We start from the raw sequence: 19,088 nt of genomic DNA, 5'->3' as shown, positions 1-19,088 counted from the left end.
GTCCAGAGTTTAGACACAGCTGACTGTGAACAACCAACATCTTTTGCAACATTGCGTGATGATTTACTCTCTTTTAAGAGTTTGATAATCCTCTCCTTTGTTTCAATTGACATCTCTCGTGTTGGAGCCATGATTCATGTCAGTCCACTTGGTGCAACAGCTCTCCAAGGTGTGTTCACTCCTTTTTAGATGCAGACTAACGAGCAGATCTGATATGATGCAGGTGTTAGTTTTGGGGATGAAAATTTACAGGGTGATTCCATAATTTTTTCCTCAGAATTGAGTGATTCCATATTTTTTTCCTCTGCTTGGTCTAAAAAAGTAACCGTTACTGACTGCCACAATCTTTTTTTCTTGATTTCTTATAGTGTTTCTTAAAGCCAGAAAGTTGCCATTTGAAATGACTTTAGTTTTGTGTCATGTCTGTGATCTGCTTTTTTTCTACAAAATTAAACAACTGAATGAACATCCTCCGAGGCCAGTGATTCCATAATTTTTGCCAGGGGTTGTAGAACAAAGTGATTTTGATGAAACATCACTATTTTAAGCTTACATCTGATTGTTATTATTCATGGCAAAAATGGCATTTGATGCACACGAATTGTACAAGGACTTGCAATCGTACCAGGATAAAAACAGGACAATTTCTGCATTTCGCAGGTGTAATAAATCGTGTCATGTTGACAACATTTAAAAAGAAACATGCCTTTCAAACTTTAGTTGTGGGGTTTAAAGGACTGAGTTGTAGCTTGTGTATGATCTGAATGGATGCACAGAGAAATGAAAGAACAGTCAGAAAGACAGAGAGAACACATTCCATTAACATTCGGGAGACAGTACCATTTGGGCGCACACGCACACAAAAGTAGTGTATAAAAGGCCCCAGTCCTCAGTAATTACAGCTCACAATACTCACATCTTCACTCTTGGATTTGTGGAGCACATATCCTTTCTTCCACTGGCTGTCAGCTCCCTCATTAGGTTTACGGATGTTGAACTCCACCTTAGCGCGTTCCTTGTCCTGCATGGCCTTCCACTCATCCAAGGTCATCTCTTTGGGGCCCTCGTTTTTAACTTCTTCAACTTCATTCTCCCTGCAAAGACAAAAAAAAAAAAAACAAACAAAAAAAAAACAAACAAAAAAACAAAACAAACAAAAACAACAAAAAAAACAAACAAAAAACCCCAAAGCAGAAATTAAATCACAAACTGCCAATCCTCTTACCTTTACCTTTACACTCATCATCACGCATTCACTCATCTTCAACCGCTTATACGGAACTGGATCGCGGGGCAACAGCTCCAGCAGGTGACCCCAAACTTCCCTTTCCCCTTTACCGCTGACTGGGGGATACCAAGGTGTTCCCAAGCCAGTGTGGAGATATAATCTCTCCACCTAGTCCTGGGTTGTCCCCGGGGTCTCCTCCCAGCTGGACGTGCCTGGAACACCTCCCTAGGGAGGCGCCCAGGGGGCATCCTAACCAGATGCCCGAACCTTTATGCAATACTGTTTAATCTCAAAACCAAGTGACCCACAACAACGTGCATCATTTTTGTAATAAACCTTTGGGAGAAATGCACTTACAGAGTTACCTCTTTTGATACAGGGCATGCTAATAAATCAATATGTTTGACGTTGTTAGAGTTTGTGACTCATTTTTCTGCAAACATGTCAACTCTTGGACACGGAATTTCGATTATCATATTCAGCGAGAGAGACACTTACTTGTTTTCAGAGCCAGCAGGTGCATGTTCCTCTCCCTCTGGGTTTGTCTCAGCAGCAACAGTCTGTTCAGCCTCACTAACAACACAAACACATTGCAACATAATAAATACACAAACCTATTAGCAAGAAAACTTCACTTTGTGCTGCTGAACAAGAAGGGCACAGTCTAATAATTGGACAACTTACTGAACCTAAGTCTTTGATTAGATACATATACAGCCACTGGTTGTAACATTATCTGGCCAGTGGGGCAGCAGTGTATTGATGCGATTCCAAGTTGTAACATTTTTCAATATGCACATTTACACAGAAACATTTCTGGAGATCATTCTTTGTTTTAATGGATTCACAATTATATGCAGAATAGATTGCAACCCCCAAAATAAAGTAATCACCCTGTGGAACTTTTGTCATGTTTTGTTTTATAACAAACAACACAATTCACGCTTTAGACATAATTTAATCCTTTTCCTCCCAGGCAAAATTATATATATATATATATATATATATATATATATATATATATATATACATACACACATATACATACACATACCATATTTTCCGGACTATAAGCCGCTACTTTTTCCCACACTTTGAAACATGCGGCTTATATTGAGGTGCGGCTTTTCTGTGTTTTTTTCTTCACCCGCCAGGGGGCGCTTTAGCAGAAAGTGAAAAAAAAAAAAAAAAAAAAAAAACGAGAGGTGGGAAGTCAAAGTTGAAAATCAAAGAAGAAAGCGCTAATTTTCATTTAGCACATGCAAGCAGCAGGCACGACAAAGGTTTTTTTTTTCAAACCCACGCTCCCTCATCATGGAAACCACACGAAGAAGTTCATATGATGCCGCATTTAAGTTGAAGGCCATCGATCTGGCAGTAAAGGAAGGAAATAGAGCTGCTGCACGTAAGCTTGGCGTGAATGAATCCATGGTTCGGCGTTGGAGACGGCAGCGGGAAGAACTCATTCAATGCCAAAAGACTAGAAAGGCTTTCAGAGGACATAAAAGCAGGTGGCCTGAACTTGAAAATGTTCTTGAGGACTGGGTTAACACTCAGAGAGCAGGTGGCCGAGGTGTATCCACTGTACAAATCCGGGTGAAAGCCAAATCAATCGCCCGCGAAATGACTATTGACGATTTTAACAGAAGACCGTCCTGGTGTTTCAGATTCATGAGAAGAAAGAGCCTGTCCATCAGGGCGCGGACAACTCTCTGTCAGCAACTCCCCCCGGACTACCGGGAAAAAGTTGCAAATTTCCGACAGTTTGTTGAAGCAAAGACCGCGGAGAACGCCATAGGACCAGACAACATTAGAAATATGGATGAAGTGCCATTGACATTTGATCTGCCTCTGACCAGGACTGTAAACAAGACAGGTGCATCATCCATTATGGTGAAAACCACCGGACACGAGAGGACACATTTCACCTGTGTCCTGGGCTGCACTGCATCTGGAAAGAAGCTTCCCCCGATGGTAATTTTTAAGCGCAAAGCTCTGCTGAAAGACCAACTCCCGAAGGACATTGTGGTTAAAATCAACCAGAAAGGATGGATGCTAGAAAGTCTAATGAAGGACTGGTTAACGGAGTGCTACGGAAAGCGCCCAGGAGGATTTTTTCACCGGAAAAAAGCGCTGCTTGTTTTGGACAGTATGAGGGCCCACATCACCGATTCAGTGAAAGCAGTCATCAAGAGAACCAACTCGAATCCTGCTGTGATTCCTGGAGGTACAACAAAGTTTTTGCAACCCCTGGACATCAGTGTGAATCGAGCGTTTAAAGCAGCACTCCGTGGTGAATGGGAGGCTTGGATGACTTGCGGCGATAAATCCTTCACAAAAACTGGCCGCATGCGAAGGGCATCATTTTCTGATGTCTGTCAGTGGATCCTAACAGCGTGGAGCAGCGTGAAGGAATCTACCATCACCAATGGGTTCCGAAAGGCTGGACTGCTGCGTGAAGACGGGACCACAGCTTCAGAGCCAGCTTCACCCCGGGATGACAGTGACACGGAGAGCAACACTGATATCGACACAGAAAAGGTATGTGACGAAGCTCTTCTGAGGCTGTTCAACTCCGACACTGAAGAAGATGACTTCAGTGGTTTCAGTGCGGAGGAGGACGATGAATAAACCAATCAATCATTTTTCTGTTTTGTTTGATCAGCACTTTTATGCTACAATCACCGTATGGACAGTAATCAGTTCAGTTATGTTCAGTTAAACTACGTAATCAGTTCGGTAGATATCAGCGGCTTTTAGCCCGGTGTGGCTTATATATGTACATTTCCATTTTTAAAAAAAAACTTTGTGGGTGCGGCTTATACTGAGGTGCGCTCTATAGTCTGGAAAATACGGTATATATATATATATATATATATATATATATATATTTTTTTTTTTTTTTTTACTTAAATGGGACCTGGTCGCTAATTCATGCAGATACAGTTTGTCCACAGTAGGTACTGTGATGAATGATATGTGCACAACTTAATCATCGGTCTTATCAGACGGTTTCACCATGCAGCAAGTACAGAAGAGTTGGGAGGGAGAGGATTAACTTGTGCCATATATTTTCAATATAAAAACAAATCTCTACAACTATATAGAGGAAATACAAATATATATAAACCCAAAATGGGAATGCATATGAAGTCTAGGCTGCAGTTTGACAAAAACCTTTTGAGACTCTATCCTTGATTTTACAGTTTTGTAACAATAACTGAAAACTACAAACGAAAACTAGCTAAACCAACAGTAATACTTGAGTTTGTACAGCTGAAATAGCACCAATCCAATACATCATACAACCAGTAAAAAGAATAATGCAACAGAAAACTGCACAAACTACATGCAACAGTTATTACCAGTAGATCACAATCACTGCCTAAACAAAAATATATTATGTCAATAGGGCTGTACATTGTACACAACCCACATTATCTACCGTTTTGTCCTCTGCATGTCATTTATTTTTCCTGCAGCTGTCCAACAGTTCATTTTGGCTTTCTGATTGGTCAAAAGTTCAGCAAGCGGAGAAAGGACTGACACAGCACAGCTCCATGTCTTGAAAAAATCAACAGTCGTCTCTTTCTGCCTCTTTTTCTGTGTGTCTGTCACTCTTTCTCCCGCACTCACTCACCCTCTCGCTCTCTCTCTGCAGGGAGAGACGGTGGAGCTGAGGAAACACGTCATGTTTTCAGATGGCCAAACTGCTCAAATGCTGCATATTTGTCTGTAAACCACGAAAATCCTTCTGCTCGGTGCAGAAACCTGTGGAATGTGATGCCATCTGTCCATTAGCACCCCAACTCCACAGGAGATGCATTTCCCAATGGGCAACATACACTCAACAAAAATATAAATGCAACACTTTTGGTTTTGCTCCCATTTTGTATGAGATGAACTCAAAGATCTAAAACTTTTTCCACATACACAATATCACCATTTCCCTCAAATATTGTTCACAAACCAGTCTAAATCTGTGATAGTGAGCACTTCTCCTTTGCTGAGATAATCCATCCCACCTCACAGGTGTGCCATATCAAGATGCTGATTAGACACCATGATTAGTGCACAGGTGTGCCTTAGACTGTCCACAATAAAAGGCCACTCTGAAAGGTGCAGTTTTGTTTTATTGGGGGGGATACCAGTCAGTATCTGGTGTGACCACCATTTGCCTCATGCAGTGCAACACATCTCCTTCGCATAGAGTTGATCAGGTTGTCAATTGTGGCCTGTGGAATGTTGGTCCACTCCTCTTCAATGGCTGTGCGAAGTTGCTGGATATTGGCAGGAACTGGTACACGCTGTCGTATACGCCGGTCCAGAGCATCCCAAACATGCTCAATGGGTGACATGTCCGGTGAGTATGCCGGCCATACGAGAACTGGGACATTTTCAGCTTCCAAGAATTGTGTACAGATCCTTGCAACATGGGGCCGTGCATTATCCTGCTGCAACATGAGGTGATGTTCTTGGATGTATGGCACAACAATGGGCCTCAGGATCTCGTCACGGTATCTCTGTGCATTCAAAATGCCATCAATAAAATGCACCTGTGTTCTTCGTCCATAACAGACGCCTGCCCATACCATAACCCCACCGCCACCATGGGCCACTTGATCCACAACATTGACATCAGAAAACCGCTCACCCACACGACGCCATACACGCTGTCTGCCATCTGCCCTGGACAGTGTGAACCGGGATTCATCCGTGAAGAGAACACCTCTTCAACGTGCTAAACACCAGCGAATGTGAGCATTTGCCCACTCAAGTCGGTTACAATGACGAACTGGAGTCAGGTCGAGACCCCGATGAGGACGACGAGCATGCAGATGAGCTTCCCTGAGACGGTTTCTGACAGTTTGTGCAGAAATTCTTTGGTTATGCAAACCGATTGTTTCAGCAGCTGTCCGAGTGGTTGGTCTCAGACGATCTTGGAGGTGAACATGCTGGATGTGGAGGTCCTGGGCTGGTGTGGTTACACGTGGTCTGCGGTTGTGAGGCTGGTTGCATGTACTGCCAAATTCTTTGAAACGCCTTTGGAGACGGCTTATGGTAGAGAAATGAACATTCAATACACAAGCAACAGCTCTGGTTGACATTCCTGCTGTCAGCATGCCAAATGCACGCGCCCTCAAATCTTGCGACATCTGTGGCATTGTGCTGTGTGATAAAACTGCACCTTTCAGAGTGGCCTTTTATTGTGGGCAGTCTAAGGCACACCTGTGCACTAATCATGGTGTCTAATCAGCATCTTGGTATGGCACACCTGTGAGGTGGGATGGATTATCTCAGCAAAGGAGAAGTGCTCACTATCACAGATTTAGACTGGTTTGTGAACAATATTTGAGGGAAATGGTGATATTGTGTATGTGGAAAAAGTTTTAGATCTTTGAGTTCATTTCATACAAAATGGGAGCAAAACCAAAAGTGTTGCATTTATATTTTTGTTGAGTGTATTTGAATAATCCTTTTCCTCTGTCTGCCAGAGTGTGACTTGGGCTAACAGATTTGCTATTATTTAATCACAGATGACTAATCTGCGATATCTTGAATATTGATTGATTTAGATGGATTTTTATTTGATTACAGCTCACCTGCTCAGGGTTACTCATGTTGTTTTCGGTAGAGTCCCTTTATTCAGAGAGTAGCAACAACTGAGAACATGGCGCCATTTTGGGGCCAATTGTGCTGAACTACTGAACGAACCTTTTATGTTTTCAATGTTTTTTTTATCAGTTAATCACATCAGCAACACATTTGGGTACAAGTACTATCAAAATACATAGAAAAATAGTTAAGCTATCAAGTTTACATAAATTTACAATTTATGATGATTTATTTAATTAATTTAAAGCCTGATTTATGCTTCTGCAGCAAATTGTGTGCAGGATGTGCCTTCACTGGAGACTTGCAGGGATTTGACACTGTGGGACATATGATGTGGTTACAGCAATCAGAACAGTGAACTCACTGATGACCCCAGTGTATGTTCTACGTCACTGGTCAATGATCATTACTGCTCGATTTTTTTTGGAAAATTAACATGACCACTGGACTTTATGAGCAACTGGATGCTGAGCTGCATGTCTTGCATGTTTTCCCTTCCACTTGTGAAGATCACTGGAGTGACTTCTTGTGATTTGGTATGGACTATAAAAATCAGTACTTAAGCATGTAGACATAACAAACAGGCCAAGGGTCTTACCTCACTTCTTCCTTCATGCTACCCCAGTTGTGTGATCCGCTGCCACCACGTTTCTCTTCACTTTTTTGATTGCTAGAATAAGAATAAAAAATATGTTGATTATTGTCAACAACCAAAAATATGCAGTTTCTAATAGAACACTTTTGAAATTTAAATTCTTCATCATGTCTGTGATAAAGTTCATTAAAAACACACGCACACACACAAAACACTGTTATAAGACTTGTCCTGCACACGTGGTACTTCTTCAGTCATATGGGAAAAAACATCACTCTGCGTTCAGGCCAGAAGGCACTGAATACTCCACAGATTCTACCAGGGTTTAGGCAAATAATTAGTGACAAAATGACAATCTTTAACTTCAAACAAATCCCAACAGTGACAGTATATTGGTTGGACCTTGATTCTAAATAAACAGGAACATAGCACTGCCAAGGTGGCTCTCACTTCAATGACGAAAGTTGAACGATCACTCCCCTTCAAACGTATTAGAAAACAAGGCCAATTTTTCTTCCCTATACACTTAAGACATTTGAGCAAGAGATCTAAATTATTATTATTATTATCATCTTATTATTAAAGGAGCATATAAAATTTGGAAAAACATAACAGACTGCATTTTGTACAGACAATTATTCAGCAAAGAAACTTAATAATGTGTTTCTCTTTCAACCATCATGTGTGCAGCGTCTTTAGTAGCTTCAGGTGGACCTATACAGTACATTCAGGGGTAAAACCAGTAATCTTCACTAGGGATGGGTATCGAGAACCGGTTCTTTTCGAGTATCGTTAAAAAATTATTCGATCCACCAATATCAATAGCTTTTTTTTTGCTTAATGATTCCATTATCGGTCCTTCAGAGCAGCCGTTGTTTTTGAGGGTGTTTGTCGGAAAAATGATCATTCCTCTACGTTGATTACAGACACCTGGCTGTCTGGCTTGGTTTTCATCTCCACTGCAGGCAGAACCCTTTTTTTTTGGCAGATAGGACACTTAAATATTGACAAGCACAACATCCAGCGCACATATGGTGTTGCGCGGCGCCTCCGCTCCACACGGAGGCAAAACAGAGTCATTTCAACATTATTTTATTTTTGTGTTTGCGGGTCATGGGATTTATTTTCATCATGTGCAGACAGAATCGACTGATGCCTGTGATAAATGCTGAGACGTTAACGAATGAGGTGCTGACAGTCTGATAGTCCCACAAAGCTTGATCACTGGTTAAGAGGCAACAACAAGCATTTAATAAAAGTCTTTTTCTGTGAAATGCATCAGTTTTACCAATGACTGGGTATAATACATATTAAAGAATACTCAGAAAATCCTGTGTTGCTCCTTTGCACTGGATTTAATTTTAGTATTTACTGCTCTGAATCATGTGGTCTAATGCTGCATTGTCATTAATTAAGGGAGGACATAAGAGAAATTGTTTTGTTGCAGGTGACTAGGGGTGGGTATCGAGAACCGGATCTTTTTGAGAATCGTTAAAGGTGCGTTTACACATAAGTCACAAATGCCACGAAGTATACATTCTTGGCTGCTCATCACGAATGTGATGATTTAAGGCAGAGGCGTCAGGTGTCCTCAGGAACTGCTGCAACCTGTTACCACGTGTTACGATTAATGGCACGTGTTGCTGGAGAATTACCAGGAACCATTACGCACGGTCAAGAATAAGTTCCCGCGTTGTTGTGCGTTATCGCGCGTAACAGCGCATCGTTAAGTTCTGTCACGTTGTGAATGAGGAAAATTGTCTCCACACACCCCCGTATTCATCAATCAGCTGCTGAATAATTTGCTCCAGTTTGCTCCACAGTAGAAGAACTTTGTGACTGCATGCTTCGTTGGGCTCTGTGCCATGGAGTGGCACAGAGAGGAGGAAGAGACTGAGAGAGCCAAATATGTGGCTCCATGCGGCTCTCATCTCGTGCGTTTTCCCACACATCACGCACATGCAGCAGGTGGAACACCTGCAGGAGCACACTGAGGAGCACTGGAACGAAACTTTTAGCCAACTTGGCATCACTGTCCTTCTTCAGCATACTGCAGCAATGAAACTGAATGCAGTGCAGCAGGGTTTAATTGTGTGCACATCAGAGAAGAACGCTGTCATGCTCTATCAAGGATCACCACTAATCAAGACAGATCAATCAATCAATCAACTTTTTTCTTGTATAGCGCCAAATCACAACAAACAGTTGCCCCAAGGCGCTCCACATTGCAAGGCAAGGCCATACAATAATTATGAAACACAGTCTACGTCTAAAGCAACATAACCAAGGGATGGTCCAGGGTCACCCGATCCAGCCCTAACTATAAGCCTTAGCGAAAAGGAAAGTTTTAAGCCTAATCTTAAAAGTAGAGAGGGTATCTGTCTCCCTGATCTGAATTGGGAGCTGGTTCCACAGGAGAGGAGCCTGAAAGCTGAAGGCTCTGCCTCCCATTCTACTCTTACAAACCCTAGGAACTACAAGTAAGCCCGCAGTCTGAGAGCGAAGCGCTCTAATGGGGTAATATGGTACTATGAGGTCCCTAAGATAAGATGGGACCTGATTATTCAAAACCTTATAAGTAAGAAGAAGAATTTTAAATTCTATTCTAGCATTAACAGATCAATACGCTCAGTTGCGACCTTCATGACATGAGGTGAAATGAGGGTGGTGTGTGACATTTGTGGAAGATTTTTTGACAACCAAAAACATGCTCCACAAAAATCACGAATATCACGCACCAACACGCACTATTAAGAAACCTATTCAGATGCATTAAGTCACATTAAGAATGTCAGGAATGTGCCAAGAATGACACAAATATGACATTTGTAATGCATCCTGCCTATATGTAAACACAGCATAAGAAATTATTTGATCCACTGACATCAATAACCTTTTTGCTTAATCATTCCCTTATCAGTCCTTCAGAGCGGCTGTTGTTTTTGAGGGTGTTTATCGGGATAAAGATCTTTTTTTTTTACATTGATTGCAGACCCTGCAGTGGGTCTGCAATCAACCACTTCTGCAGTGGCTGTGCTTGAAGCAATGAAGCAGAGCTTTGACCCACTGCTTCACTGGTTCTCTGCTTTTCAGAAGCTGCAAGTCCGCTTCTTAATCCCCTCAAAGCCATTTAAAGATGTCAATCGTGAGTCACTTTTGTGCTGATTGAAGTCACTAACTGGGACTCCTGTCTTGTTGCGGGCAAGAAAAGAGAATCGTCCTCCGTTCCGTTCGCACAGCTCCAAATGCTGCGCCACTCTCTGCAGAGTCAAGTTAGAGTCCGGCCAGAATTATTAACTTCAAAGTGAATCACTGTTTTAAATCAAATGACACCTCTTACAAAATGTTGTAACACAGACAACAAACTAAGCAGACTAAAATGTTTTTTTCCTCCCAAAATGAGATGTCCCCCATTCTTTATGAATGACAATGATGCTGATGTGCAGTGCAGGCAGCTCAGCTCAGAGTCTATATACGGAGTTACATTTGTGCCATTAATGTCTGAAAGGAAATACTTTTGACAAAAACTACAGATTTTGTTTATTTCTATGTCTAGAGATCAATGATCCAGTTACCAATTTCATATTTATTTACTTAAAGACTCAATAAAATGTTGCTGACATAGAAAAACCTGTAAAGTCTACTTTTAGTACACAGAAAAGTCACAAGAGGAATTGATAAGGAATCGGAACGATAAGCGGAATCAATAATGGCATCGATATTGATAAAATCTTATCAATACCCATACCTACAAGCGACCTTTTTTTTTCTTTCAAAACAGCAACATCAACAACAAACTTCAGAGGTAAGCTGTATGAGTAAGTACAATCATCAATGTAGAAAATAAATAAAAATTATGGCTTTCCTGAGTCTTAAATTGTGGATATTTTGGCAGGTGGAAGCGATGAAGAGAATGTGCACATCAAAACTGATATGTCCCCAAGGAGTTGTGTAATATCAGATAATACCAGGTAATGCAATATTTTTCTGAAAAGTTATTCTGTTAAAATCTCATACCAGCCCACACTGAGTGAGTACATTTACGAATATGATGTTCAGGTAAGCAAAGATGTCAGTTAATGACAGACTCACGATTTGTCACTGCCAGTGTGTCTGTCAAAGTCGCGTTTCCCACGGGAGTCAAAGCCATCTCCTCGGCCCATACCGCGTCCTCTTCCACCACGCCCACCCCGACCACCACCACGCCCTCTTGGGGGCCTGTCTGCAGAAGGCCTAAAACAGAGAAAAAAGAAAGAAAAAAATTGGACCAAATCATGTTTTGCAGAATTATACTTGGCACACACACACACACACACACAGAAACAGAAACAAACACACACACACAGAGAGAGAGAGAGAGAGAGAGAGAGAGAGAGAGAGAGAGAGAGAGAGAGAGAGAGAGAGAGAGAGAGAGAGAGAGAGAGAGAGAGAGAGAGAGAAAGAAAGAGAGCGCGCGCGCGCTTGGACAGTATGGAAAATGAATCCAAATATCCCCCCCCCCACTCTGAACATTTAGTTTGACTGTGTTGCAGGGCTTGCAAAATTTCAAAATCCCTAGTAGCCCTTCGGGCAGACACTCTTCAGGTTTTGGTAGCCCGAAATGAAATGAACTGGCCCATTTTTTGTTTTTAATGTTTTAATGCAAGTGATAACACATTTAACTAATTAACATTTTTGGAACTTTTATTAACACAGAACAAGAAAATGGATTATTCTGGCAAATTAGAAAATGCCAGTTGTTGTTGAGGGAACAGTCTCATCATCTTCAGACATTTCCTCTTGTGCCACAGTCTCCTCTTCTCTGCTCACTGTTTTTCCTGTTTTGTGTACAATATGTCTTGTGCCCTTTGTGCTCAACATCCAGAAATGAATTGCTGTCTCAGGACAAAAGGATTCCACTGATTTCCCATTTATGGAGATGTGCATAAGGTCATTCAGTGTTTCAGCCTGGAGACTTGTGCAGTATACTGTTTTCACACGGTTCATGCAGAAAAATCCTCTCTCAAAAAATGGCTGTTTTTGGACTTAGTCTCAGCATTAACTTCACTAGCAACAACACATGGGACAGGTTTTCAGGATTCTCAGATAAGAGATCTTTGTACAAGGTGTCTAGTTTGCTACCACGGTGTGCTGAAAGCCACATTTTTAGATCCATCCATTCTTCTGGAATTTTGCCATTTTCCTCCTCATTTAGCAAAGTGTCAAAATGTTTGACAAGACAGTCCACCTCTTCATCCCCAAAAGTTGACAGCTCTTGTCTTGAGCTGGGAAGAGTAGAAGGGTCAAAAACTTGGAAACAAGACAAGGGTTTTTGAGAAAGATTTTTAAATCTGTTGTCCATGTACTTAACTGTGTTGTCAATAATCTTCAGGAACAGTGTACTAATGGCACTTTTTAAATCTGTTGTCCATGTACTTAACTGTGTTGTCAATAATCTTCAGGAACAGTGTACTAATGGCACTTTTGTCCTTGTCTTCACATCGCCCCCAACAGGTCGCTGGCTTTTTGTGAGTTTTGTTCCACTGTAAGAAATACTCTCATCATCATTTACTGTGAGTTTGGTGTCCAGGGATTTTTGAAATTCACCTGGCTTGGTTTTAAGGCTGATTAGGCGTGATGTTGTGCTCTCGACTAACTGATTTGTTCCCATAATGCTCAGTTTGTCATGCTGCATTTGGAAAGGATTGTGCTGTAATCTAACATAAAATGCAGAAATCTAACAAATCTCTCACTTTTCATCTCCTGCACAATGCCCTTTGCTTTTGCAGCATCTTCTTCTGGTGTAACACCACTTCCTCCTGACATGTTTTCCAAATGGGTAACTGTTTGAGTGTAGTTTTTTCCACAGCCTTTAGACATCTCAGCCTGCTTGGCAGCCACCGGGTGCTTTTTAGGCCACTAAAATGTGCCAGTTTTTCATTGAGTATTTCACTTATTTCAGTCAGTTCCCTTATATTTTTTGGCGAATAATAATACATCTTAAAGATGCTTTTGAGTGTGTCTTCAAATTCTGCTAGGTACTCGCATCCAGCCCAGCACTGCCAGCTCTAATTTATGTGCCACACAATGTATAGTAATGATGTGAGGTGCCCTTTCTTTGAGCTGCCCAGCTACTCCAGTTTTGTCTCCAATCATTACAGCGGCACCATCAAAATTAGCACAGACCACTTTTTTTTTTTCCCCAAATGTCTGCCCTGATGCCTACATGGTCCACAGCTTCATCAATGGCTTCTAGAACCCCTGCAGCATTTGAGCTTCTGACTGATTGGCATTTCACCATGTAGGTAGATATGTCACCATTTCCCTTTACATATCTAACATGAACCAGCTGCTGTTCAATAACCCCAGCATCTGTGCTCCCATCTGCGAGCACAGTCAAAAACCTGCTGTCTTTGATATCTTTTTGAATCTGGTCTCTAGAGGTTTCTGCTATAGCCCTAATACGTAAAATCTCTGCAGGCATGGTCACTGTGGTAAGTAGAACCTACATCTATGCCATTTGCTTTTTGAAGTTTGCAAAGACTGCCAAATTTTTCCATTGGCAATTCACTTTTTGCAACATAAAATGCTGTTCTAAAAAGTCGTCATTATATCCTGCTGTGCTTTGTTCATGTGTTGTATGGTTTTTGCAATTGGTGTCTCTTCTGGGAATAAAGCTGCAGACTGGGCACTAATGCACTTCTTATGTATGTGAGTTGTCATGGGTTCTGATGGGGTCTTTCCTTAAATTACTAGTATCAAGTACAAAAGCATTGTTGGAGTCAGAAATTGTAGGGAATTGACGACACACTTGACAGAACATTGTTTTGTTCACCTTATCATATTCCAGCCAAGGGAATTCCTTAGTCCATGAAACCACAAATATGCTCTTTCTTTTTGCTTCATAGTCTGATTTTTCAGAACTCTTTTTTGGGCTGGCTTGTCGCTCTGTTCCTGTGGAGGCTGGCTGCTCTGACGCTGAACTGGCCTGGTCCTGTGTGGTTGCCTGCTCATCTGTGCTGGACTGTCCCTCTTTCTCTGCCTCCTTTTCATTCTGACCTGTGTTTTTTGGCTGCACAGAACTAAAATATCAACGTAAATCCATCTGTTAAAAAAAAGAATAAATGAATTAAATAAATAAATACAACTGTTTCGCACATGTGCGTTTTTTTTTTTTTTTTTTACTTTATTAACCTACCATCAAAAGACGTCTATATTGGCGAGTGTTTGCGATGCTTCAATTCTGAATAGAGCGAGCGGGTGTCTGGCTGCGCACGTAACACACAGAAGGACGGCACCGTCTCCTCTCATCCTCAGCCAGCCAAGATATCGGGTATATTTTTAGGTAGCCCATCGGGCAGGGGGTGTAAAATTTTAGTAGCCCGAGTGAAAAAGTACATAGCCCCGGGACGTCGGGCTAGTGATTTTGCGAGCCCTGTGTTGCATTTAGTTTTTTGCTCACAGTACTAAACCCAAGATATTTCATGCTTTGTGTGGTCAACTTGATTTCATTTGTTACTACACATACACTCCTGCATTTTAGGCCTCTAACACATTCCAAAGAAAGTTGGGATGGGGATTATTTTGGGATAGTATGTTATGGGATAGTATGTTATGTTATTTCAAACAGGTGATTGTAATCATTATTTGGTACAAAAGCAGTATCCACAAAAGGCTGAGTCACAAAAATGGGCAAAGGATTGAGAAAATTATTGAAATGTTTAAAAACAATGTTCCTCAAAGAAAGATTGGATGGGACTGATTTTCATATTTCTCATTCGGCAGTCCGTAAGATCACCAAATGATTTGAGGAACCCGAAGGAATTTCAGTGCATAAATGGCAAGGACGCAAGCCAAAGCTGAGCACTTATGATCTAAGATCCCTCAAATGGCACTGCAACAACAGTCATTCATCAATAGCTGTCATAACCACATGGGCAAAGAATTCATTTGCGAAAGCTTTGTCAAGTATGTCAATGTGGAGTTAAATTCACAAATGCCACTTGAAACTTTATTGTTTTCTTGACTGGTTGCAAAAGCAAGCAGGTTCCCATTCACGTTCATGTTAAAACTTTAGAGCAGAAATACACATTCACAGCATGGTACAAAAAACAAAAAAAAAAAAAAACGGTTTTGGTCTCTATAGATAGTTTCCCCCTCCTTGACAACTGTACAGGGGTGAGTTTTTTTTTTAAATTATTATTATTAATTAAAGTTGCTCCAATTTTGGTAAAAAGTGATGCAAATTACTGGTTGGGTGGTTGACCAATAGGATTAATGAATGAAATAGTTTTGACCGTGTTGAATGTTTACTGTCCAAAGTAAAGGTCAAACAATGCAGACGTCCATTGGATTCTATGGCATATGACACGTTACCCTGTAACATAACTAAGTACGACACATGGTGCAAAGTATCCCTTTTTAAAACCCTATTCACTCAATCAATAATTGGTATAATTTTTTTACAAAAATTAGAGTAACTTTCATTTTTGACTCCCGTACAAACCGAAACTGACCTTTGTCATTGTTTTTGCTGTTTTTACCCCATGACTTCTTGGAATCTTTATGATCAGATGCATAATATGGTATATTTTTCAATATGATTGGAGCATTTGTAAATTTTGACCCTTGTAATTCTTAACCCCTACTTGGCTGCCTATTGAAAAATCAAGTGGGTAGTCTGCTTTTTCAAAAGACTAAGGAGTATTTGTGCCAAATTTGATGCTTGTACCACCATTTGAATGATTCCTCTGTAAATATTATAATCCTATATTTTTAAGGTGATTTTTCCAACCCATTATGCTGAGAAAAAATCCTGCTGAGAACCCTGCATGGTATGGGGTTATGTCAGGGCCCATGGCAAAGGTAATATACACTTCTGTCATACAGAATTAATGTGGACAAGTACACTGAGATATCAAAGCAACATATGCTGCCTTCAATGACATCTTTTCCAGGGAAGTCCATGCATTTTTCAAAAAGACAATGCAAAACCACATTCTGCATATTACAAACACATGGCTTCAGAAGATGTTTATACAGTTACTGGACTGATCTTCACGCAGCTCTGAACTGTCCTCAACAGAGATTGTGCAGAGAATTTTGAAATTAGGAGGGGGAAGAAACTCCAAAGGTACCGTATTATTATATGACTGCAACGCTACGCACGCTCTGATTGGCTGATTTCCGGTCTGATATTTTCCCATATCAGACCGGTGACCATGACAATAGGTCCGGGTCGCGTATCACATTCGTTACAAACCAGAAAGCTAAAAAGACGATTAGAAAAACCAAGTCAGATATGAACATACACCATAAATATTTAATCAGTATCAGAAAAAACAAAAAACAAAACAAAAAAAAAAAACCAGATTGACTGTTAGCAAGTTCTTCATGGAGGTGAAGAATGCAAACAGGTCTGACTACGAGCCGTCAGCAACTTTCATATAAGGGTCAATGACATGACATGCATATTTTGTGTCCACGTCCATTATTTAAAAAATGAATAAATAAATCTATTTATAACATCTATCACTTTAATCTATAAAAACAATTTATTTTAATTAGTTTTTCATTAAGTTCAAATAGTAATATTCTTCTATGTTTTGGCCTCTCAAACCTCCAAGATGTCAGCTGTTGCAACTGTTCGAACAAGAGAGCAGACTAAGAAACTAATAAAAATGTTATTTTGACAATGATAAAGTCAAAATGAAACACTATGGCATTGTTTTGTGTTTAAAATCTTTTTGATTATGTTTTTATTTCTAATATCATTTGTTTTTAAAGCTGTAAAAAATCTTTAAAACTTTTGTCCAACAATTTACATTTCCTAAATATCAGGGTGGCGCAACCATAAACGTATGACTTTTATTTTGAAATGAAGAGACAACAGCTGTAAAGACGATATTCCATCAGCCAGAGGACCCTAAGTGACTGTTTGGACTAAGCTAAAATTTTTGTAGATCTCTGTCAAATAGTAATAAAAATAACTACTTTCAACTCATACGTATGCTGGTACACTTTTCATGTCAGGTGGTACAACCAATGTAAAACTCATGAAATTATATTTTATCATAAAACTCTTAATTTTTAAAAAAGTGGTCCGTTTGAACTTCATGCTATTGGTAGAAGCTAATGCTAGCATCCAAACAGAAGCCTGCTTATTTGAAATTAGCTGCAATAGTCAGGTGGTGCAACCAGCTAGTCAGGTGGCACAACTGTAAGGAATGTTACTATATAATGCTATTCAAAGCTCTAAGATTATCCATGAAACCATAAAATATTTTGTAGTTTTAAATTTAAAGATATTATACACTTTAAAACATTTCAAATTATAATTTGTACATTTTAGATGCCACTATCAAGTAAAGAAAAGTCGGCATGACACGGCGCGTATTAATAATGATCCGGCTGCAAGGGAAGCATATCTTGCAAAAAGAAAAGAGAGGTAATGCATCTATACATAGTCCATTTTACATTTATTATTATATTACAACTTCCACATTCTTAAATGGAAATTTGTCAGCTTATTAGGTCTTGTGTTTTATAGCTATCAGAGGAAGAGAGAAGGGAAAATTGTGAAGCCCCCTATCGGCCAACTCTCTAAGCAAGAACAGAAAAAAATAGGCAACAGTGGAGGGAAGATCAAAAAAGGCACCGGGACAGAAAAAGAACCATTGAGGAAATATTGAATTTTACACCCAAGTCAAATGAACCCTCAGAAGAACTTGAACCTAACTCTCCCAACAAGAACAATGTTGAACCTAACTCTCCCAACAGTGTGAGAATGCAATTAACTGTGCATCAAATATCTCTATTTAAGAACACTTAAATAGAGACATATGACTAGAACATATGTTACTATTATAAATGATTTTTTGTTCAGCATTTTTCATATTATAACAAATGTCAGGTGGTACAACAATATTTGTCAGGTGGTGCAACCAATTTAAACAAAAACAATTATATGTTAAAGTGACTAAATGGTTTTTTAATGTGATGAATGTAGTTATTATACTAAATATCTGGATTTGCGTATTTGTGTTTTTATTTTTCTGTCTTTAAAGGCAAAACTGAATGTTAACTTGGCTCAAAACCTGACATACAGAATGCTAAACTTGGCTCAAAACCTGACATACAGAATGCTAAAATCGTAAATTATTGGGAAAAAAGAACACAATGATAAAATAATAACCTGTTACCTTGTGTAGACATGCTAAGGAATAGTTGCAAAAGATTTAATCTTAAAATAAAGATTAGGAATGTATACAGATTTTTATAAATATTTGGATTTTTTTGTCATGCAGTTCAAAATACTGTTTCAAAATGAGTTAAAACAGTTAAAAATGTTATTCAATAAATGAGATTTGTTAAAACACATTTTTCTGGACCCAAAAATATGTTTTACATCTATATTGAAAATACTTTATAAAAATACCTTTTTTGAAGCCTAATTTGTCAATGACCCTTAAACAAATTATTAACCTTGTTTGCTCAGTCTGTACGGGAATATCAGACCTCTGTGTTTTTTGCATGCTGGATACTTACACCTCAGTCTGATATTTTCCCGTACAGACCTTGTGCTCAGTTAATAATCCTTTATTACTCCACACCTGAAGATGTGTTTGCAAGAAGAATGGTGCAAAGTAACACCCGAAATTTTTACTGTTT

At 39.8% G+C, this 19,088-nt stretch overlaps 1 protein-coding gene across 1 annotated transcript in view; it reads right to left on the bottom strand.

Annotated features, from left to right (window-relative positions):
* The window catches only part of serbp1b (SERPINE1 mRNA binding protein 1b), a 39,654-nt gene that overhangs the window by 5,994 nt on the left and 14,572 nt on the right, over positions 1-19,088 (bottom strand). The window contains exons 3-6 of the mRNA XM_034183351.1: positions 11,532-11,672; positions 7,443-7,514; positions 1,727-1,801; positions 917-1,094 (exon numbers count right to left, since the gene is read on the bottom strand). Coding sequence (XP_034039242.1) covers positions 917-1,094; positions 1,727-1,801; positions 7,443-7,514; positions 11,532-11,672 — 466 coding nt within the window. The remainder of the gene's footprint in view (positions 1-916; positions 1,095-1,726; positions 1,802-7,442; positions 7,515-11,531; positions 11,673-19,088) is intronic.

The sequence above is a fragment of the Thalassophryne amazonica genome, chromosome 12 (genome assembly GCF_902500255.1).
Source record: "Thalassophryne amazonica chromosome 12, fThaAma1.1, whole genome shotgun sequence".
In the NCBI taxonomy this organism is placed as follows: Eukaryota; Metazoa; Chordata; class Actinopteri; order Batrachoidiformes; family Batrachoididae; genus Thalassophryne; species Thalassophryne amazonica.
Note: the sequence above shows the minus strand (reverse complement) of the source record. Positions and strands in the feature narration are given on the sequence as shown.